Source organism: Trachurus trachurus (genome assembly GCF_905171665.1).
Source record: "Trachurus trachurus genome assembly, chromosome: 3".
Lineage (NCBI taxonomy): Eukaryota > Metazoa > Chordata > Actinopteri > Carangiformes > Carangidae > Trachurus > Trachurus trachurus.
The window spans coordinates 28,878,450-28,903,266 of NC_139893.1; the positions used below are offsets into that span (position 1 = coordinate 28,878,450).

At 40.9% G+C, this 24,817-nt stretch overlaps 2 protein-coding genes across 2 annotated transcripts in view; both read left to right on the forward strand.

The window, feature by feature from the left end:
• LOC311007715 (CD82 antigen-like) overlaps nt 1-3,718 on the forward strand; it is a 34,686-nt gene extending 30,968 nt beyond the window's left edge. The window contains exons 6-9 of the mRNA XM_084000998.1: nt 26-124; nt 655-828; nt 917-1,000; nt 2,318-3,718. Coding sequence (XP_083857124.1) covers nt 26-124; nt 655-828; nt 917-1,000; nt 2,318-2,395 — 435 coding nt within the window. The 3' untranslated portion in view covers nt 2,396-3,718. The remainder of the gene's footprint in view (nt 1-25; nt 125-654; nt 829-916; nt 1,001-2,317) is intronic.
• A 10,104-nt stretch (nt 3,719-13,822) lies between these two features.
• The window catches only part of LOC311002130 (tetraspanin-18B-like), a 30,536-nt gene continuing 19,541 nt past the window's right edge, over nt 13,823-24,817 (forward strand). The window contains exon 1 of the mRNA XM_083993375.1: nt 13,823-13,972. The gene's annotated coding sequence lies outside the window, so the exon portion shown is untranslated. The remainder of the gene's footprint in view (nt 13,973-24,817) is intronic.

Below are 24,817 nucleotides of genomic sequence, written 5' to 3' on the forward strand. Positions count from 1 at the left end.
CTAACCTGAACCTGTTTTCTTCCAGTTACATGGTGAGATGTCCAAGATGGTCACTAAGGTGCTGAACGGCTACCCCGGGAACAACTCCACCACAGAGCAGGCCTGGGACTTCATCCAGAGGACTGTGAGTCTGAATTACTGACCTTTTAAGTTTACCTGCGGTCAAATGCAAACTGCAGATACCAATATCTGCAAAGTGAATTTTGTCTGTAATATTTTCTACATATACCATTAAATTTTAAACTGTTTCCAAAGATGTCTGCACATGACTAACCAAGCTAACCAGTCCCACTTTATTAGTCCTACCTAATTAGCATAAGGACAAAGAAATTCATAAATGAATAAAAGCAGAAATGCATAAGTAAATAGAAACTGGCATTTTCATAATCAAAATTAATTGATTCTATGCATTTAGTTCATTTATTTCTGTCATTTTTCGTTTTTTTACACTTTACACTTGCACAGCCTAGGACTTATAAACTTTACTGTATGAGTGAAACTAAGTGGACTGTCAGTCAGAAACCTGATGAAGAAGCTGCTTGCTAAACTCCCTGTCTCCCAAAGTCCACTGTTTGAGCCTCCAAAGTCAACACGTCGTCTGAACCTGTGGCTCTTCATTTTACTTCGCTACTGACCACTGTCACCTGTCTGCAGATGGAGTGCTGTGGCTGGACCGGGCAAGAGGACTGGAACGGTAACATGGTTGTCACCAACAGCTCCCACCTGCTGTTCCCCTGCTCCTGCCAGAACGTCTCCATGGCCACTGGGAACTTCTCCGACAGCGGCTTCTGTGATGCCGCCGGGCCCGACTGGCCCGTCTACGACGTGGTAAACAGCGTTGCTCGTTGTCGTCATCTGTTCACCCTCACCTGCCTGTTGGTCCGTCCTTCATTTTTTCTGCTTTTGTTTTAATCAGGGCTGTGCCTCCAGTGTGGAGAACTGGCTCCTCACCAATATTGGAGTGGTCCTGGGAATCTGCCTCGCAGTGGCCTTCATCGAGGTACAGCAGTGTGATTGTGCATTGTTAGCAACATAGTGCTTCTGGCACAATAGTGTAGAATTATATTTGAAGCTCCATATTTTCTTCCTGTTTTATCTGACATGTTGATCTATTGAAGATCTAAAAACCATCTCAGTGTGGTTTTACATCTCCTCCCTAAGACCTCCCTCTGGAGCTCCAGTAAAAACAGGTCAGCCAATCAGAAGAGAGGAGGCACCAAGCCTCTCTTCTGATTGGCTGACTGTTTTCTGAGTGATCTAATAAAAATAGAGCAGATTTCAGGTAGGGTGGGTCTAGGTCACTGCTTTGTTGTGACATCACAAAGTCACAGAAGTCCTGACAGCGGGTTTTAAGGCTCAGTTTCCGGACCAGTCCCAGCCTGGTCAGATGCGTACAGAACTGATGAAGCCTCTTGGATGAGAGGTGAAACGTCTTCCTAGACAAATAACTAAGTCCAGTTGCTTTCGATTTAACCTCCTTTGAAACAGACTAGTGTGTGCATTTCTGTTTCCAAGTGCAGACCAGTATATGGACAGGAATTTTATGAAGGAATTTGTTTTTGATCACTTGGGACTGAGGAGGCACAGATTAGGAGGTAGAGAATATGCATATTTGTTTTTTTCATACCAAAAGAAAGCAGCACACAGCCTCTGTGTAACAGAGGGGCGAATAAATTAGGAACATCCTCTAAAAATAAATGCATTTCTGTCAGTGTTGAAATCTTGGACTGACACAACAATGTCAGATCTTCCCTTTACCATCTTAAAAACATATCAGTGAGTAGAGGATTCATGTTGAGGCAGGACTCGGGGAACCTGATCCCTGCTTTCAGTATAGGCAGCTCAGATTACTGTGATGGTCTTCACCTGAGTCAGAGCTGCTGCTTTACAGCCGTTCTCTCTGTTAAATTCACGGCTGCTTGTCTGTAAATCTCTGAGGATCAAAGTACATCTGACTGTGTTTTACATCTGAAGCCTCGCAGCTTCTCAGGTCATCAGGTAGAGCTCTGCTTACTCTTCCCACAGAGCTAACAACACATGGGGAAGCAGCGTTTAGTTTCTGCGCACCACAGAGCTGCAACAAACTTCCAGGCATGGAATCTGCAGGACATAAAAAATCTTACATTTCATATTTACATCCCAGATATTTTTCTTACCTCCTGCAGGAAGTATACAGGAAGCTGATGGATTATAAATTATATACATTTTTAGCAAAAACATTCAATCCATCAACTTCTGGGTCCAGGGATAGACAGATAATTAGACATGTTGTTTAGCATCTCTTTTTTGATCATCATCTTTCTGCTTTATTTCCCAGCTGCTGGGGATGATCCTGTCCATCTGTCTGTGCAAGAACGTCCACACAGAGGATTACACCAAAGTGCCAAAGTACTAAAGCTCGACAGAGGAAGGTTGAACTACAAATGTACAGAAAGAAAGAGGGAGCAAAGAAATGCATTTTCCAGCCTATTTCTGGTTAAACGTGTCCAAATGTAAAAAGAAAAAAAAAAGTGAGTTTTTGCTTTATATTTTGTTGGATTGTTCTTCTTCTGTTGAGGAACTTCCATCTTTGTTTTATCAGTCCAGTTTCTTTGGAGCACTTTAGAGACTTTTTAGTTTTGAACTTTGGATCAGAGGATGATGCTGAGATGTTTGAAGACCAGAGGAGGGAAAATAAGTTGGGTAAAGTAAAGTGTGGATTAGCAGGAAATTTAATGTAAGGTACATGTTCCTCAGATTAGAGCCGCCGGTTTCCACATGGCTGTTTCTCTGTAATTATCTCTTTGTGGTTTGAGTTTCCCTAAAAATCTGAACAGACATCATGTTTGTTGTCAAACAAAGCTAAGTTTTGTTTTTCTTTTGAGGTTCTGCAAGACATCTAAATTTGGACAACTGGAAAATCCACCTTGTGGTGTGTTTTATTTTTTATTTTTTATTTTTTATTTTAATACACCAGCGTTTTGAGTTTTTGTGAAATGTTTTTAGTACTTTGTATATAATTTTAGTCATTACGTGTGTGATTCTGAATCCAAAAGAATAGAACCAGTGCTTTCTCCGGCAGCTGGTTTTTCCCTGAAACTTTGAAAAAGTTTTCTTTTTCATGTTTTCTTAATTTTGAGTTGTCAGGATATTGTTATGGAAATAATAGAAATAATGAGGTACTAAAGAGGAAAATTCACGATACTTGTTTTCTTTAAGTATCACTCTCGGTTTACAAATGTCTTCTGACAAACAAAAATAAGAGTTTGTTTTTAAAGAAAGCTTTAAGTTCATCTACAAGCGATATCCCATATTCTACCTGCCATAACCTGAGGAGTGAACTGTTTATTTTTAACCACTTTTGAAGGATGTGAAGAGTTGAGAATTACACAACAGATCATTTTGGAACAGAAGAAATATTTTGGGGTTGAGGGGGAGGGGAGGGTCCATCTGGAAATTTTAATTTGTTTATACATAAAAAATCATCAGAAATACATCTATGTACACTTTTAACATTCAACCAAGATATTATGTTGTTTTTATAATGTACAAATCCACTCTCCTGTTTTTAAATGTACAGTCTGTATGAAAAACATTCCATTAACCTGATGAAAATGAGAAAGAGGGTACGACTGTTTAACTAGATGGACTTGTGGTACTGTAGCTAGCTGGATTAGTATGTGTGTACTCACAACTTTCATTCATCCTATTTCATTTTGCCAATAAACCGATTACAGAAGTTTGTTGTGTGGTGTGTATTCAGTTAACAGTTAGCATGCTCACATTCAGACAGACAGGCCAAGGCTGGCTGGTTAGCATGTTAATTTGAGTAGACAGGAAGGGTCTTGTTGGTCAGAATAACTTAATTAGAGGAGCCAAGGCTAGCATTACCTCAGTAGATAGGAAGGAGCTGGCTGCTTAGCATGCTGACTTCACTGGACAGGCCAATCTACTTAGCTGATTTCAGTAGAAAAAAAGTTATGAGAGTTTTGGTTGAGGTAAAGAATCAATTTTGATGCAGAACCCAACCTTTCTTCAGGTAATGGCAATGTCATCTATGTATAGCTAAAATCTACAAAAGGTCAAATGAATGTGATTGTATGTGTCACTGTTAGCATTAGCACTATAGACTTGAGCACTATATACAATGTAAAAAAGCCCCCTTCAGAGTGGTGATAATCCAGTAGTATGACTGATAAACCAACATAAGCAGGGCATGGATTAGGTCAAATTCAATTTCCAAGACTGATGAAGATAATGTGAAAAAATCAAGAGCTCGAGCAAAAGAGTCTGAGGTGAGATAGTTAAATTGATGATAAAAAAAAAAGCTTAATGACTCCAGAGCAGATGAATGGCATAAGACCACAGCCTGCTCACAGTCAGCAGTTCATGCTCAGACCACTGGAGGGCAATGTCACCATATATTGTAATCCCAGCACAGATGCTTTTTTTCTTGACAACCTACAGAGAAGCACTCAATTAGGTTACTGTCTGTTGAACATTAATGAGCAAAAACTTGTGTGGACAATCTTAAAGCTTGTTTTGGCGTTTTTTTAAAGAAGTGTAATATTTTCACAATATATTGTAATGTATTACTAATACTGTATAATGTTTTTGAGAAAGATGCATCAGATATATTATTTATATTACATAAAACTTGTGATTAAAGGTAAAGGGCTCAGGTAGGCTATTTGGGGGGTAATGACAGCAGCTTCCCCATACTGTTCACACATTCTCTTATAACAGTGAATGGTGCACTGCCTTTTACACCAACGCACTCCCACATCCGTCCAACAACACACACACACACCAAATCCCAAGCAGCAGATCAGCTGACTGTAGACTACAGGTTTTCAGCACTCAAACCATTTTTTGGTTCTTTGAGGTCTTTTTCTCTCCGTGTTCATCTGAGCCTGTTTTTGTCTGTTTCGTGTCTCTATAATACCGTTTGTCTTTCTAGTCATTTTCAAGTTTTATTTGAGAGATTTGTAGCCTAAGTGTCTTTTCACTGAGCCCTGTGACTTTCAAAAAAGAAATTTTAACTGACACTTCTTACAGAGAGCAGACTGGAGGTCAGGGGCCCGCGACCTCTTGGGTCCCTTGGCCTATGGCTGCAGTCAGAATATGGATGAATGCTCATGAGTGCCAGTGGAGTCGTAAAGTTATGTGTGTACAACACATGCTGCCATGTCCACTGCCTGTCAGTAGTGTGTTGACTGTGCTTGTCTTGTCTTGATTTTTGGTTGGTTTGATCCTAACATCTTCTTCTGTACCGTGTGAAAAGCTGCTGCTGATGAAAAGACTAAATAAAGTTACTGTACATGAGTGTGTTTGAACACACAATCACATCAGACGTCCTTCACTGACATGTGGGAAACAACAGCTGACAGGAAACAGGCAAGACCAGTGAGATCATCATCAGCCATGTTAAGCGTAATGTAATTTCACCTCACAATGAGGAGTGTTGAAGGACCAGAGAGGAAGTCATTAGTGATGCTGAAGGAGTCTATGTGGGGTCATCGTTTCATTTGTAACAGCAGCTGAGGATGTTTAAGAGGTTAAAACTCTGTGAAGACTTTTATGATGATTGAAAAATACTCAAACTGCACCACGGTGGAGGTTCATACTCACATCACATACAGGCTTATTCACTCTTTGTTCCTGATACTGTTAAATGACGCTGCACTACTGATGGTTTCCTCACTGCTCTGCTGCTCCAGGTGTGACTGACACCTTACACCTTGTCAAAGCATCCAAACATTAAAGCAGAAGTGAGTGATCCGGTCGTTTTCGCTAATGCTGCGTTCCAGGCAGGCTTTTGAAATCGTAAATGCTTCAAGTCACAACTTACGACTTTGTAGCGTTCCAGGCAACCCACTCGTGTTTTTCCGACCTGTTTTACCGGTGAAAGTCACTATAACGGCCACTCGTAACTTCCGACCGGTGAACTCGTACCAGATCGAACTGGTACCACTTCACGGTCGGAAAAATACGAGTTTCCTTGAACGCACCATAACAGTCCTCGTCGCTACGTCACCACATTCACGGCGTTCCTTGGCTGCACACACAGCCCTGCATGCCGTTCTCTCTCCTCATTGGATAAAAACTGTAGGATACGATAAATGTTTTCTCTTCGGCTCAGAGCAGAGCAGAGGGACTGAGAGACCCGTGTTTCAGTCCAAACACTCTATGTAAGTGATTGCTGTCGGAAGATATAACTATTTAAGACTTATATTAACACAAATATATCACTCACTTCTGCTTTAAGTATATATGTATTATAGTTCACCCAAAATTCAAATTTCACTCATTATCTACTCACCCTCATGTCGACTAAGGGCTGGGAGAAGTTTCAGAGTCCTCCGTGCCTTCTCTGAGTTACGGGGGGGCTCCGTGCAGCACTGCATGTCCATATGACGGTTGCGAACGGAGCTCACTTTTCTTCGTCCAAAAAGACACACCAAAAACCTTCCAAATACCTCCACACAGCTCGTCTGTAATGTCCCTCTTGTATTGAAGCCCCAACATGAGAAATTGTTCAGAAAAAAATTAAATAAGTCTATATTTTGTCTCAATCTCAAATCCCGCGTGATTTGCACTGACACCCAGCCTGTGTCTGTGCAAATCTCGCGCGATTTGCATTTGTAGTGAACTGAGACACTGGGAGCTTCCGCTACAAACAAGCTTAAAATATAGACTTATTTAATTTTTTTCGGAACAATTTTTCATGTTGGGGCTTCAATACAATACAGGTATTTGGATGTTTTTTGGTTTGTCTTTTTGGACGAAGAAAAGTGAGCCCCGTTCGCAACCGTCATATGGACATGCAGTGCTGCACGGAGCCCCGCTGTAACTCCGAGAAGGCACGGAGGACTCTGAAACTTCTCCCAGCCCTTAGTCGACATGAGGGTGAGTAGATAATGAAAGAAATAAGAAATTTGAATTTTGGGTGAACTATCCCTTTAATGAATATCACTTGAGTTTATTCAGGTTTACAGCTGCACTGCCAGCTCTGCAGTGATACCTGTCAGAGGTTTTGGGACTTTGGGAAAAGCTAAAGGGCATCACCAAGTTCCTCTGGAGGGAAACATGGCTGAACATGGTCATGAGCTTTTGAGCTACTGCTCCTTCACTCCAACGGGAGCCAGTTCAAGTGTATCTGATTATTGGATTGCTCCTGGGGTCCTCCCATTGAAGGTCCTCCAGGCACGTCCATCTGGTAGGAGACCACATGGTAGATATTATGCAGAGATTATACTTCTTATCTGGTCTGGGAACAACTCATGATCCACCAGGAGTGGATCATGAGTTGAGGAGGAAAATAGACTGTAATTTATATCTGTAAAGTCTCACTGTCTTTGTACTTTACCTCATCCTTTTGCAGTGATGGATGGATGGATGGATGGATGGATGATGATGGATGGCTGGATGGATGGATGGATGGATGGATGGATGGATGGATGGATGGATGGATGGATGGATGGATGGATGGATGGATGGATGGATGGATGATGGATGGATGGATGACGGATGGATCACATTTCAGTCAATATTTGTGGAGAAATTCCAATAAAATTCACAAATATAAACTTTACTGTGGCTCTAGAGGAAAAGTTAGAGATCACTGAAGTAAATATGATTCATCATCTGGATACCAAAAACTAAATTAATCATGAATGACACTGGTGAGTTCCTAGACGACATAAGGAAGAGCTAAATCTATATAAAGACAGTTACAGTAGAAAGAGGAATTTTTCTTTAAGCCGTGACCTTCAGTAGACATCACTCTTTAATCTTTGCAAGTTGTTTGTGTCAGAAATGATTGGAAAAGAACAACCCTCACATCCCTCCACATCTGAGCTGCTGTTGTTTGTGTAGGTTGTGTTTTGATGGAAAAGCTTTTGAAATGCTGCATGAGTCATTTTTTCCCCCCGTCCTCTGGGCTTTACGCTTGACGCTCACAGCTCCTGGTTCCTTATGCATGTTCAGGAGGCCAATGTAGCAGGGACGACCTCACCAGAGTTATTGACATAGCTGTTAACGTCCACAAGGTCCTCGCAGGTGTGTGTTCCAGCAGCAGGAGAGGGTTTGTTCTGTATGTGCTCAGACCTGGGAGTCTTCATCCTCCCCCTCCTACATCCTGCTCATCCTCTAGGTTCAGTATTAGGAAGATTTATTTTGTGTTTGAGAGTGAATGGACTGAGCTTATGCAAACAATGCAAATGTGTCAGGAAGAAGTGCCTAATGAGTCTGAATATGAAACCTGGTTTCCAGTGTAAACCATACAGAATCTCAGCTTGTCATCATGAAGCACAAAGCAACAATCTGGTCAGACCCCCTAACCCTAACTACTGCTGCTGAAAACACAGTTTCTCAATGAAGTTCTTCTTCCAGACAGCACATACACAGATAGTATATCAGTGTTTATCAATGATGATACCAACTATCATTATTGATAAACAGGTGGAGGTGGAGAGTCAGTAAACATAAGTACCGAAGCAAACAAAAAGAACTACACAGGGTCAACAGGATTTCGGGGTGGATATCAATCAAAAATTAGAATTTTCAATGCAAATTGTTTTCAAATCCATTTTAGGAAGAAAATTACAGAGACATTTTGGTTTTACATAAGCCTATTTCAAGTATGCTTCATACTGACTGGCTAATGGAGGCTGATGAGATTTGCCCATATAGAGGCATCAAACCAGCTCAGTCAGTCCATAAAAGTCTCCATTTGACACCAAGCTCTACGGTAGCCTTAGGGGGTCAATTCACTACAACTTAAGAAAACACATGTAAAGACACAAAGTTCAGAAAACAACTTAATCGATCTGAAAACACATACGCTGCCTGCCAAGTCTCAAAACACCTATAAATAAACAAACATGCTGCAAAAACGTATTCTATTTAGTCTTTAGTCAGGTCTGCCACCTCTTTGTTTCTGTTGTCAGTGTGTTCACTGTAAAACTGATGAAGTTGTCCTCTGATTTCGTATAACGTCTTTGCATGTAGGCCTATTTTTATTTTTTTTGCAGTGCACTGATATTATTATTAACTTCATCAATACTTGCTCTTTTTGAAAAGCTTAAATGGTAAATGGTCTGTATTTACGTATATAGCGCTTTACTATACCTGCAACGATACCCAAAGCGCTTTTACATCATACATCGCATTCACCCATTCACACATACATTCACACACTGATGGCGGAAGCTGCCATGCAAGGCGCGAACCACGACCCATCAGGAGCAAGGTGGGTAAGGTTTCTGCCCAAGGACACTACGACAGCAACGACAGAGCGGGATTCGAACCGTTAACCCTCTGATCATTGGACGACCCGCTCTACCATGAGCCAATAAAGCGTTTCTTACTGAAGGGTTCAAAAGCTTTTAAATGTTTCTTTCCACACGTCACTATGCAAGCAAGGCTTCCAGCTCCTTCAATCACAGCAGCTCACACAGACAAATTTACCCCCTGCTTATACCGAGCCCCAGCAGGCAGCCGTTGTTTCCCTCATGCTTGCTTCTCCTCCGGAGGCCTGTCAGGGTTCATCCATCAGTCACCTGCAGCGGGGACATCTGCGCCCATCACATGTGACAGGGGAACACACCGTGGTAATGGACAGAGACAGAGCAAGCACCGACTTTACTCTAAACCCACAGCTCCTCGTCTCCAAACAAAAAGACTGAATGTCTTTTCTGCAGCCGACAGGACAGAAAGCACGATTCTCAATTTCAGCGGCGAGTGATGTGAGACAGACAAGCTGTCACTCTGGATGGCAGACAAGACGATGCTCTGGGTGGTGCAATCAGAACTAGAAATAGAGTTGTTTGTATTCAGGGCATCTTTGTTTCATTTCTGATGAGAATTTTATCAGTGTGGTTGGACGTGGCTGCTCTCTAAACATGAAACAGCTGCTCCGGCTGTAGAATGTGGCTTGTTGTGTTCGCCACATGGTTTTATGGCCTTGACATGATTTTCATGTACAGATATTCAGCACGTCACCCTTTGTTGATTTTGAGTTTCTGTTGTTTAAAAAAGGAGGTGCTTCACTTTTACATCCTGCACATTAGACACAGGATTAAATGCTAATAGGGAACTTCATAGGAGCTCATCACTGACATAATATGACATTTATATCATACTCTTATAAAGTTGATAGGGTGAATGTTTCCTAACTTCATCTGTTGGCTATTTGGTTCTGAGCAGGTAGTGAACAGTGGGACACCCAGACCATCTGATCCACGAAGGCAGGAGCATAATCAAACCATCAATTTGACAACACATAAACTGCAAAAAACTCACAACACAACAGAAGTTCTTCCGGGAATGCAGAGAGATGACTGACCGAGCTGGCGCGCTCTTTTGTTCAATGCTTCTTAACGTACTTGGCTACCTGTGAGTGATGTTTGAAAATTGTTTGGTTAATCGTAACATCATATATCCCATGTCCCATGATTCAGACATTATTGCAAATATGTATTCTTTGAAAATGACTAATATCTGCATTATTGGTCTGGCACTATCTCCAACAGTCTCCTATAGTTACTAGTCCCTCCAGCTAAGCAGTGGATATGGTGGTTTTTCATCGTATCCCTCGCTGTTTCTTAATGGTTAAAGTCAGTGAGGAGGAGCAGCTGCAGCCTTCGTGCTCCTGGACAAAACACAGTCTGAGATAAGTCCTAGTGATGTGTTATGGTTTCCCTGCTGGGACTGGCTCTCTCGCCCACTGTGAAAGAGGCAGGTCTGTTGCATTATTTAAAAATCACTCTCCCAGACCGAGCCTCTAGTTCCCCCTCTTCTCGGAAAGCGGGAAAGCTGTTAATCTGTGTTTGAGGACGGCGAACGTTCCCCACAGCTGAAAATGTGCATGTCAGTCAGACCACCCGTGGAGTCAGTGGCAAGCAGAGGTCTCACCCATCTTCATCACTGCTCCTGATGGTGTTGAACAGACCGAATCCCCCCCCCCCCCCCAATGTCCCGGACATGCTCGTCCAGATGGTGCTGCTCCATCAGTGGAGGGAACAGAGGTGCAGTGTTCACAGCTCAGCAGCCTGAGGACGAAGCTGCCTCCGAGCCATGACACTGAGCTGTGTTGTAAACTCATTCATACAAGGAGCTGGGCTCCCATATGAAAATGTAATATACATATATGGCCCCATATAAAGGAAAATGTTACCATGTGTCAGATTATAAAGAGATATATTACAGTATCACCTATCCACTGGACAAATTAAGATAGAGTTTTATAACATATGATTTGTTAATACAGGATTATGTGTTGCAATCATATATAAACACTATAATATGTTCAGCTGTAAGAAAAGTGTGCGTTACTTTCTACTCATTATCCAATAACCCCAACAATGCAACCCCACACCTGTCAGTGACAAATTATGATCTGTTCAAAATCTGAATTTAATGCTCACTGTAGTGAACACAGCTGTATTTCCCTCTGCACACCTCGTTGACTCATGTCCAGCTGTTAAGCATCAGCCTCTAGCAGAGGCAGAGCCCACACTTGTGCTCATATTGTGATATTGTGGATCTGTGGCTGCGTTTGGATCTTTTTAAGGAGGGATCTTGACTGAGTAAAATGGACCAGAATTAGCTATGAGGCAGCCACCTTATAAGAGGATAATATAGGATACTATATGTCTGACAATGTCTTCTTTGGTCTCTTTGGCACCTCTCCCATAACCATACTAAGAATTGTGAACCCAGCTAGCTTTTTACTGTATTTAGGTGGAGGTGTTGATGTCCGTGTTTGACATGTTGCCATATAGTGATTTGTGTTTTCACAAGAGAAAGTCGGACATGCAGCCGATGTAACATCCTACAATACCACGCCAGCAGGGGGCGCTGTGTCAATGGCAGGGGCCATTCTCTGTGTTACTGTACTGTATAAAAACAGTTATGTGGTTGCTTTAAATCTAAGGGTGACTGTGCTTTTGCTTTCAGGGTCCACAGTTTTAGAATGACCTGCCTGATGAGATAAGACAACCGAATGACTTGTTAGTTTCAGTTTTGGTTTTGTTATTCGTGCCACATCAGAAGTTAAAAGATATCCCAGAAAACTGAACTAAACTGTGTCGAGCGGCTCCATGAAAACATCTAATGATCAAGCCTGAGTAGGTCACCTTGCCCAGAGGCATCATGGCTGCACTGGCCCATCAACTGCATCCGCAGCAGTCAATTATCCAGAGCCCAGTGTCAGTGAAAACACAGAGTTGCACGAGTGAGCATAGACTCAATGTGTCATTCTTTTCATCTTTGCCCTCGTTTTATATTCTTTAGCTGTTTCATGTAGCGTGTGAGTGATGGCTTCCCACATTTAGCTGCTGAAGATTAACATAGTTTTCTGAGGAGAGAACAAACTCAAGATCAGAGATGAGAACTGTGCATGTGTGGATTCTTTAGAGGTTAATTTGCATTTGTTTTAATATTTAGGACACTTTATTGTTGGGTTTATGAACTACAAAGGCGTAAAAAAAAATAAAAATCAACAGCAACTATTTCACATCAAAAATTCATAACAGCTGTCACAGGTGTTTTCGGTTATTCTGGTTGAGTAGAGTTCAGGTTTGGTTTTGTTGGGAGTTACATGAGGTCACCAGACTTCATGTATTAATTGGTCCCTGACAAAACTCCACCAACACAGTCCCAGTTTGAACCCGATGGCCCTGATTTATACTTTATTTCAGCTCCACTAAACACAACATACCACTTACCCTGAGCTGAACTCAGCAGCAAGTAAACAAAATACTGTGTGCCAACCAGTATTGCAGTTGTTCCATCCACTGGATCGACCTGCTTGCGCTATGAATCAATTCTGAACATACACAAAATAAGGATACGTTGTAGTTATCTTGATTAACTAACTGTAACACTGTCTCTCTATAACCTGTATAATGAAGCTGATTCTCACTAGGCTCAGTTAATCTTGGGTTTTCCTCTCTGGCTGCAAGTGTTCATGTAAAAGAGGCAGAGTTGCTAATTAACGATAGTTTAGAGCAGGAAAAAGTCAATAAACACTTACAAATTACATTACCCTTTTGGATAATGGCAGAAAATAAACTCAGTGATAAACAACCGTTCATAATACTTATTTTGTTCAGCCAGATGAACCCCATGAATGAGCACCACGTTATGATTGCAAATACAATGCCAGAGGTGTCCTAGGCTATAAACCAGCTGGTAACAGTTGGTGCATTTAAAACAAGGGTTAGGGGGTTAATGTGTGATTCATTTGTGATTGATCCTCTTTAACTATGCAGACACTCATACACCTCTGGAAAAAAGCTGCTGACAACATTTCTCCCAAAAGTGAAATAAAATTTTTTTTTATATCATTTTGAGCATTTGCGGAAAATGACAATTGGTCAAAATAACAAAAGATGCAGTGTTTTCAGATCTCAAATAATGCAAAGAAAACAACTTCATATTCATTTTTAAACAACACAACAGTAACTTAGGAAGAGTACAAAAATCAGCATTGGTGGAATAACCCCAATGTTTAGTCTAATCACAGCAGTGGTTTTTATAGCCTACTCTTCCTCCTTAGATAAGATTTGGTTCAGGTGTTCACCTGCCTCAATGAGGTGTGCCTCTGTTTTTAATGCAATAGACACTGACTGCCACTCATGTAGAGATACTGATTTAAAAAAAATAAAATAATGTAATGGTCTCTTAATTTTCCCCACATTTTGTTAAAAACGCCACTTCCGGTCGTGCTTTTATTCTGAAATGAGGAAGTCGTGTCACCTGTAGTACGTAACGTCTACGTGCAACTTGACTGCGGCTCAGCTCCAGCCAACGGTCCACTCCACTCACTGAGGAGCGAGCAGCACAAGTGAACAGAGTCGGCGGAGGCGTAAATCTAGCTACACTGCCTGTTTGTGAGAGTTTGTCGGATTTATCAGTTTGTCACTTGACTTTACTTCAACAACAGATAACAAGTCACGTAACGGACACAAAAGCTCATCTGTCGGCGGTAAGTTACAGCGGTTTATTTACAGCAGCATCTAATCACAGTGTTGTAACCAGCAGAGGTCTGTGATTAAACACCAACTTCAAATCCCTACTACCCTACAACAACACGGGGTTTTAGTTTTTAAACCACGGTTTAACGACTTAGAGTTCAGTGTAGGCCTATGTGACTGATAAAGTAGGCTAATATTCACACAGGTCGTTTTAATGGCAGAGACTAGACAAATGTTTAGGTAAAAGGAGTGGTTGTGAAAGAGTGAGGATCATTACAAACTCCCACATTAAAAAACATTAGGACAACGTGTTGGTGCGCCTTGGATTGAATTCACCAGTGTTATTGTGGAGACACAGAGCAGGAACTGTTGTCTGTTACTATTGATCTAAATCAAATTAGAGCCCCAGACCTCCTGAAGCCAAGTTTACACCATATTATTAAGGTCTGCACCCTTTGATCAAATGCTGATTGGTCTTGAACTTAGAGGTCATCTGTGCTCCATCTTGTAGAGTGCTTCAAAGACATTGTATATTTTTTTTTAACACTTACATGTTATAAAGGTGTTTTATGAAATTATGTCCCCCACCAGTATTGTCTTAAATTGTGTAGGCCTATACTTTTTAAATGTGTTAAATGTCAGGGAGAAAAAAGCAAAACATATAAATAAGTAAATTAATGAATAGATTACAATCACTCCAATAAGCATGTGAAATAAACTAAAATATTGAGTCATGTCAAGAAACCAGCACTTGCAGCAGGCTATAGAGTTATTATTATTTATTTATTTATTTATTTATTTATTTATTTATTTATTCATTTTGCCATTTTTGCATAATAATTATCAAAACAGTTGCAAATTAATTTCCGGTCAATCAGCTAATTGATTACTGAACTAATCCTTTCATCTTTAGAGCACTGGTTGGTTTCTTGGTGTTGACCATGTTAAGACAGAATAGTTAGTACAGAATTGAATCTGGATGAGTGACAGGTGAGCAGGGAAACAGCAACTCGAAAAGGTCCTTCTCCTGATGGACAAAAAATCATTAGTCAAAAACGACGCACATGTGACTTATATTTAGATTTGTGAGGAGGAAACACAAGAAAGATACTGAGCTGTTTGAGAGCAAGACAGGGAGCCACCTCCTCACCACTCAGCTATATTTTTAGAGCAAAATAAAATATCCAAATGAGAGCAGATCACCTGGCATTGAAACCAAACAAGAATTTGGCTGATGGTCGGCGTGACTTTCAGTGTATTGGTGCAACACATGCTGGCCCTTTCCATGGTTTTGTTTTTCTTCTGAATGTGCATCGAAATAGAAAAAGAAAAAAAGAACAGGTCACAATTAGAGCTGAACAAGTATCGTGCTTGTATATGGGCATATATTGCAGAGTGCAATTTCAGTGTGAATGGTCATTTTTGTTTCTACTTTTCACTTTAAAAAATATATGATCGATGATGTGAATTTTGTTTTGCTGAATATTTTGAACATTCTTGAATCCTTTTCTTATTGTGAAGCATTTGTAAATGCTTGTGTCATTGACTGCTGCTTTGTGGAGGCACTTGTTGCTCTGCTTTTTTGAGCCACGCGTATTCATTAATGTGACTGTTCATCAGGTGTTTTTGTTATTGTTAACTTTGGTCGCTGATACAGTTTTTCCACGGTGTTTATTTGACTTCTTTTTGTTCTGTATTGTTTTCACTAAAACTAAAATGTGTCCAGACTATGGACACATCATTTTTCTTTGCTACAAGCATTTTTTTTTTATGGATTGCCCAGTCCTATCGTCAAATACTTTGATGGAACGCACATGTAAAGTCTACAGTATGTGTAGGAGACACTGTATATTTAGCCACGTTAGCACAAACCACCTCCTCAGACTGAAAGACTTCAATAGTTATTGAACACATTACCACAAACTCTTGCACTGTTCCCCCTCAGGATGAATTATAATGACCCCTTAACTTTTCTGACATGTTGTAAATGTTAGCATGCTAACATTTAATACTGCCCTGCTAAACGTCAGGGGCTGGTTGCACAAAATACCTTAGGTTAAGATTTTTCTTGAAATCCAAGTTGAGGTTTCTTTACAAAAGCTGCACAAAACACCCGTAAGTCTTCTCATTAAGATTTCCCCATTTCTTCAGGGAAATTGGTTTAACTGATAACTGAGTTTAAACAAAACATAAGCAACCATCTCTTAATAATTAAGGAAAAAACTAAACTTATAATGACTGTATATTGGCAACAACATACAGTGGGTTTATGGTGATGTAGGAAGAGAATGAACATGTTCCAAGAAGCTAACATTAGCATTTAAAAGTGCCTGCACAGAGCCGCTAGAATGGCTGTACACTTGGGTCTTGCTGTTTAATGATAAACGATGAATTAATCATCAAAATTGCTGCTGATTAATTCTCTGTCACTTAGTCAATGGAGCCTCTATTCTTCATATATTTCTTGTGGTTATGGAGGATGTGGAGCTGTCATATGGGGATAAAGGCATCTTGAGGAGCACTCAGTCTCAGGATGTTTTGCTCTGATTCTTCTTCACCCTTTTTCCTTAACTCTGCCATCGCTCTCATCACTCATCACCACCACCACATCCTCAAAGTTCAGGTCGCGTCCCAGGGCGACGTCGACAGGCACTATGTGGGCGAGGGGAACCACAGGTCCATCTGTCCCTTCCCTTCATGTGCAGCACTGAGGCACTCGGTCTATTTGTGGATCACAGCGTGATGACTGCCGCCTGACAAAAGGACTGACGTGCCACAGGGGGTGTGATCCTCAAAGACCAGCACTTACTTCACTTCCCGTCCTGCCAACAGTGTGTCTCGGGGGTGAATTGAGGAGAGGCTGCTGGAGCTCTGATAAACAGAGACCTACGGGACTGTCAACCTGGGTCGTCTGCTGAGTTTGGATTGCTCTGTTGTTGCTTTGTTCTCCATATGGAAATTTGAGGAGCTCATGGTTGGGTTTTATTGCTGAAGCAACTGGTCAGGTAATTAATGAACACTAGCTGTAACTAACCATATTTTCCAAGTGCCATTTATTTTCCATAACAATGTCAGAAAATAGTCAAGGATGGATGTCAACATCTGTAAATAACTTATCTTGTCTTACCAGCTGTTAAAACCCCAAAGATATTTAGTGTATGCTATGTAAGTATATGTTTTTGAAACTGTTGGAAATGCTACAAATTAATTTGCTGACAATCATCTTTTGTTCATAGATAGGAAATTAATGACAACACTTTTGATAATTAATGCAAAAATATCAAATGTTCTGTTGCGGTTTCTTAAATGTGCGGTTATGAATACTAAATTGAATATTATTGGATTTTTCCTGTTGTACTTTTTATTTTTAAAGCCTTTTTTGCATGTGATTCCTTAAATTAAGCTCTCATCGTGTTTTATGGCTTTAATGTAGAGTTATTTTTCCATCTTGGTTTGTAGGATTTTTTTTATAGATCAAGCAAGATGTGAATGTGTTTCAACAAAAAAAAAAGAATTAGGCTAGACATTTTTATGACTGAGTGACTCAATTAGACAGGAGAGGAAGAAGGAAGACGGAGAGTCCTATCCGTGATTGGTTGATTAAATTAGCAGGTCTTTAACACAACCTCTGCTCCTGTGGACACAATGCCAATGTCCCACTGCTTTTCAAAGGTTTCCAGTTTTAACAAGATTAAATTCGGTCAAACTGAATTAAGAAGCAGATGGTGAGCCCCACCCACCACACAGTGACCCCCCCGTCCTGAACTCTGCTCTGTCACAGCACAGCCACTTCACCAGCCTCTGCTTCCTGCTGGGCTGGATGAAAAAAAAATGCAGCGTGGTTTCCAAGTCCACCACAAAATACTCACTGTGAGTAGCTTAAGGTGTGTAACGGGGAGCAACCGCCATTCCGACATCCCACCAGTCCGACATAGGCCAATTGTCTAAATGACAACACTTAATTTTCTATCAAATGTCCATCATTCATTCATTCCATTCTATGGTCGGAATGACGGTACTTTTTTAAATTTTTTTAAACATCCTGCCTTTCCGACAATTCCTATTATAGCGTATTTTTTCCTCAAAAGATAAATAATAAATAGTGGAATGTCGGAGTGGTGGGATGTCGGAATGACAGCATACCCTGTGTAACATATTCTAAAAGAAATCTCATACCAGAAGCTTAATGTTGTAGAAATGGAAGAAAGTAAATACAGGAGGATCAATTTTGCCTTATGACAAATCAATGTAAACAGGAGCATCAATGAAGAGCCTCAGAGAAAATGAGTTTAGCTGGATGACTTTTTATGGCTGCTCCATAAACTGAAAGACTCAGTAACCATAAACTTATACAAGGTACAGCTGACAGACCTGACGGGCTCAGTGACGATCCGCTAAACAATGGTTCATCCGGGTCTTTAGTCTCTTAAGTAGTGCAAAGAACTTTGATTTAAATGGTATAGTACAGGGGTTGGCAACATAATCATTGGCACGCCGGTACCTCTCTGTGTTATTTGAATTCTTCCATAAATGACGGCCCCAGCCTAAAAAATATAATGGCTGGTTTTAGTTTGAGTGACAGCAAGATCTCCCGCCCACATTCCCAAAGACCTATGCGTCAGATGTGTAAGATGTATTAGCAATGTCAACACCGCCCGCTAAAAAAGCTAAAGTTAGGACATTTCAGCCCTCAAAGACACAATAATTTGCTTTTGTGTTTTTGAAGGGCCGTGCTGTGTGCACTTTATGTTTTCAGAATGTTGTGTGCCGAACGTCAAGTGTGGAACCACATTTTGAAACGAAGCACGAGAAGACATTCAAAGACCAAGCAGATAAAGCCGAATCAGTTAAGCGTGATGTGTCCTGCCTGACACAACAAAAGGTGAAGACGTAACCAAGGCGTTAACTGAACATTTTGAGGAACGAGGGATTAACATCAGGAAAGTGTTTTCAGTGACAACAGACGGCGCACCCGCCATGGTTGGGAGACAAAAGGGAGCTGTCAAACTGATTGAAGAAAACGTCGGCCACCCCATCATGAAGTTCTTCTGCATAATACAGCAAGAAAATCTCTATGCAAAAGTGTCAAATTCAGATCTTAATGAAGTTATATGGCTACGGTGGCAAAGGTTATTAACTTCATAGTTAAAAGATCTGCGCTGACACACCGACAGTTTCAATACCTGGTTGAGGAGATGGACACCGCATACACGGATCTCCCTCTTTACTCAGCAGTGAGATGGCCGACTTGGAGCGATTTGTCAGCTGCTTTGATGCTATCAAGGCCTTTGAGCTGAGAAGGGCCAACATTATCCACAACTGGAAGACGGGAAGTGGATTCTGAAACTTATGTTTCTTTTGGACATTACGGGACACCTCAATGAGCTCAATCTCAGAGGTGCAGGTGCAGAGCAAGGTGCAGGACAAACTGTTTTGGACATGTCTCAAACATGTCCAAAACGGCTGGCAATATTCTCAAATGACATTGCTTCCTCCACTTTCCACTTCTTCCGATACTTGAGTGCGCTGACATAACTGCTTGTAGCACCACACCTTCAACACAGCAAGGAGCGTGACAAGCTTTCATTTTGAAATGAAAGCTCTGAAATCACAGCAGCCTGACTTCACATGGCTTTTTATTTATTTCAGTTCAGACTTAATGGCTGTTGATGGTTTGACTTGTGGGTTGCGGTGTGATTCAGTCAGACACGTCAATGTGGAGGGTTCGTTAGGAATCATGCAGCTGAATTTATGATGAAGAAAAGTTGAACATATTTTAAAACATTTCGTGATGGGGATTGAATAACAGACAAGACCTTTACCAGGGTTCAGCAGGGAGTCAGAAGTCAGAAGTTTTCATTTTAAGCCTAATAATCTAACAGTCAGTCAGACTTTGCTTACAGCGGGTAGCTTTTACTGCACTCTGCCACGACTGAATGCTTTGGTAATTCAGTCATTGTGGTTTATTGGGTACAAAAGAAGTGGAGCAGCTGTAACACAGCGGCTAAATCATGAGAGCGTTTGGAGCCGAGCCATTCGTATGCACTTGGCACGTGGGAGCCAGTAATTCAGAGCAGAGTCTGAATATGGCCGCTGAGAGAAACCAGCAGATTGTAGTTTTTTTTTCTCCACGCGCACCAGTTTATTCACCCAAACCTGAACCAGATGGCCCCAGCTGTAATGATGCTGACGTTTCTTTTACACTGCAAATGCAAAAGGCAATTATTCATCGAGGGAGAGGAATCTACTGCCTGTGTGGTCCAGCCTCAGTCTGAGAGCTGGATGGGACTTGGTGGTGTTGACTGTTAACTGTCTGAAAGGTGGCTTTTAGTCCCCCCCAGGTGTATTGATTTGACTTAATAAACAGCAGTTCATAGAGGCAACAAGAAGCATGCAGCATAGATCGTCCTGCTGTGCATGGCACTCAACCATCTGAGGGAGGCTGGACTCCTCGCTTTCCGCCTCTGCATCCACCTCTTTGGGTTGGAGTGTAATTGGGCCTCTGGAGTATTACGTGTCTACCTCTGAGCTCGACATCGTTACTTTCATCTTATTTAAAGGTTTGGTTTGCTCTCCACTGTCAGACAGCCCAGTGCTCTGAGACGCCGCTGAGGACTGAAGTGTTGGCAGCTATTGGGAATAATTCTCTTTTCATCACACTTCCATCAGTAATAACGCAGAGCCGCAGCTTTTAGACTGATCAAATAACAACTTTTAGTTTGTGGCTTTTCAGAGTGTGATAGTGGTGTTGTTTCAGGAACCATTTGTTGCTGGTCTTCTTTCTAGATGCCCTTTGTACAAAATCTCACCTCCCTACTGTTCCTTTTATTCTGACCTTGTTGATGGTTAAAGTTTTCTGGAAGATCAGAAAAGTTGTTGAATGGAATTGATGTCGGTTGAGAATTTTTTTTTAGAAATTCAGCACTTTCACAGTTACACAATGTAAGATAAGATAAGCTTGTGGGAGCAGCAGCAAAGTTGTACCAGTGGTATATTACATACTAAAAGACAAATAATGTTGTGTAATTAGGGCTCCATGCATTGCAACAATATGTATATCACAACATGTTCAATGATAGTTTTTATTGACCCCTTTCTACACTAAAACTCTGGACATTAGAGACTTAGTGAAAGAAAACCATTAATTGTTTTTTGTTGACAGATCATCAGAAGATTGATTGACAGGAACATTGTGAACATTTTATTTAGTCATGAGAGAGAAAATGATTTGATCTATCAGAGTGATTTGAAGCTGAAGAAAAAAATAAAAATAAAAATGCAAATGAGGCACAAAGTGACAGGACGAGGGATTAAGAATGCAGCTTTACAGACAGGACGTCTGATATGATGTCATTTATTCAAGCAAAACATCCAGACATGAAAGAGAATAAGATAAGCAATAAAGTCTGGAAAGATGCAACAACATGAAGTGAAACCAGGGCATCCACATTGCTGTGGTTTCTACTTTAAATGCACAAAAGTGGGAACTACACACAGTCAATCAGAGCCCTGTTAGTTGGGCAGAGAGATTAACACAACTATTCTGTTACTTAAAGTGTGAACATTTAAACATTTAATCTACATAAACTATGGGTTTCAGGTCACATCTGTTTTTATTTTTTAACAGTCCCCAACTCCCCCACCACCACCACCCACCTCAGCAGCACATTTACAATAGGCCTATGTGATACTGTATGGACACTAAGTAGAATAGCAACACGCAACAGTAAATGTAGGCTACAGTAGCATCTGTGGCCTCTGTCTGTGACCATATGACTCTTGACTCATGAGTTTTAGTAGTTGTGGTTTTTATAGTGTTGCATGACGGAATGGCCTGGATTGTTAGTAGTCTGGATGCAATTGTATTTATGATAATGTCTCTCATATGTATAGCACATACAGTTGAAAGTTTTTAAAATTTGGCCTGATCACAAACCCAAACAATCTTTGATAAAAACAGGACATGTATGTTCATATATAACATGTGACTCTGTAAAATGAGAATGAGTAATCCTGAGTCTTACATCCAGTTACTGTTGCAGCTCTTTTGTATTTTAATGTGATCAGATTTTAAGCCCCAGGTCTGGCTTTTATCTTTTTATTGAATAATTTTTAAGAAGGTATTTAGTATAAAGTTTACTACTGTGTCTCTTCTCAATAGTGGAAAAATGTGATAAATGATATGATGGGACGACAGCTGTGGGGTTCTTTGCTACTTTGGGGCAAATATGACCAAACCATACACGTACAGTCCTGTTGAAGCTGATTAGCCAAGTTTTTAGTTGTTAAACTTTTAGTAAATGATCAACAGGATTTGGTTTGATGATGATTTCCAGAGGCTTTCAATCTGTTTGGGATAAGTGGTCTAAATCATATTATACATCATAAAAGACGACAATCCGTACATCCGAAAAGCTCCACGTTTCATTGTTGAGTGATTAAGAACTTGGTTGGTTTTCTCACCCAGAATGTGCTGCAGACAAAGGCCTGGTCATATAAGCGCTCACAGATCGATATGTGGCAGCCCACAGGACAATAGTCACATCAACAGTTCAACAAAAGCTTTGTGAAACACAAAGGAGCTCCAGAGTACTGAGGGATTAGTTGTGTCCACTTTTATTTGATCTCCAGCGTCGTCTATGTGTTGGTCTATTGTACAAAGACATGAAAATTAACCAGAAGAGAACGTTGGTAAATTTCCAAATTTAGAATGGCAGATTTGTGAGAAAAAACATTCACAAATTTATGTGAGAAGAAGAAAAAACTTGTCTATGTATTGGTCTGTTAACTGCTCATTAATAATCCTCTCACTCTGTCACGACTCTCTTCATGTCTGTTTACTGCTCACACGTCCTGAGACAAAACACGTCGACAGATTGAATCACGTTTTGAAGAAAAACACATGAATCATAAACTCAAACTTTATTTATTTTTTATAAACTAAATCATGTTGACAAAAAACACTGAGCATTAGCATAACATCATGATGAATCACCGCCTTTATTCAACAGCGTTGATCAATTATTCCTAGTGGTTGCTATAGAAACAAGTAGACACTATGTAGACAACTAGGCTTAAGTCACAGTGTTAACATGTGAGCTTTTTGTCCATAGGTGCTGAAAAACTTTAGAGTGACCATCCTGCTTATTGAAGCAGTATGTGGTACTTTTTGTTCTTTTTGTAAGAGAGAAAAACATAAATTGTTTTGTTGTTGTTTTTTCATATAGGCTACACTGAACAAAAACATAAATTCAACACTTTTGTTTTTGCTCTCATTTTTCTTTTTCTATGTACACATAAGGTCTATTGTTGTATAATATTGTTCACAAATCTGTCTGTGTTAGTGAGCGAGCGCTTCTTCTTTACCGAGATAATCCATCCACCTCACAGGTGTGGCATATCAAGATGCTGATTAGACAGCATGATTATTGCACAGGTGTGCATTAGGCTGGCCACAATAAAAGACCACTCTAAAATGTTCAGTTTTATCACACAGCACAATGCCACAGATGTCGCAAGTTTTGAGGGAGCGTGCAGTTGGTGTGCTGACTGCAGGAATGTCCACCAGAGCTGTTGCCCCTGAATTGAATGTTCATTTCTCTACCATAAGCCGTCTCCAATGACCACACCATCCCAGGACCTCCACATCCAGCTCATCTGCATGCTCATCGTCCTCATCGGGGTCTCGACCTGACTGCAGTTCAGCGTTGTAACCGACTTGAGTGGGCAAATGTTCACATTCGATGTCGTCTGGCACTTTGGAGAGGTGTTCCCTTCATGGATGAATCACGGTTTTCACTGTTCAGGGCAGATGGCAGGCAGTGTGTATGGCGTTGTGTGGGTGAGCGGTTAGCTGATGTCAACGTTGAGGATCAAGTGGCCCATGGTGGCTGTGGGGTTATGGTATGGGCAGGCATATGTTATGGACAACGAACACAGGTGCGTTTCATTGATGGCATTTTGAATGAGGTGCCGTGACGAGATCCTGAGCCCCATTGTTGTGCCATTCATCCACAACCATCACCTCGTGTTGCAGCATGATAATGCACGGCCTCATGTTGCAAGGATCTGTAAACAATTCCTGGAAGCTGAAAACATCCCAGTTTTGCATGGCCAGCATACTCACCGGACACGTCACCCATTGAGCATCTTTGGGATGCTCTGGATCAGCGTGTACAACAGCGTGTTCCAGTTCCTGCCAATATGCAGCAACTTCGCACAGCCATTGAAGAGGAGTGGACCAACACTCCACTGGCCACAGTCAACAACCTGATCAACTCTATGCGAAGGAGATGTGTTGCACTGTGTGAGGCAAATGGTGGTTCACAACAGATACTGACTGGTTATCTGACCCCCCCCGTACCCCTCACAGTAAAACTGCACATTATAGAGTGGCTTTTTATTGTGGCCAGCCTAATGCACACCTGTTAAATATTCATGCTGTCTAATCAGCATCTTGATATGCCACACCTGTGAGGTGGATGGATTATCTTGGCAAAGGAGAAGCGCTCACTAACACGGATTTAGACAGATTTGTGAACAATATTTGAGAGAAATAGGTCTTTCGTGTACATAGAAAAAGTTTTAGATGTTCGAGTTCAGCTCATGAAAAATGATAGAATAAAAAAAAAAAAGATTTGCACTGCCTCACTATCTAACCTGGTGTACAGTAGGTCTAGATTCTTGGTGCCTTGCCCTGAAAACGTTGTAAGTGTAGAAACATGTCTCTTTTCCTGATGTAATAAGTAAATAGATAAATAATAATAATTCAAAAAAGAATAGAGTGATTTATAATTTGCTGCAAGAACTGAGGTTGTCTTAAAGGATAATTTCCGTTTTTTACAACGTGGACTTTA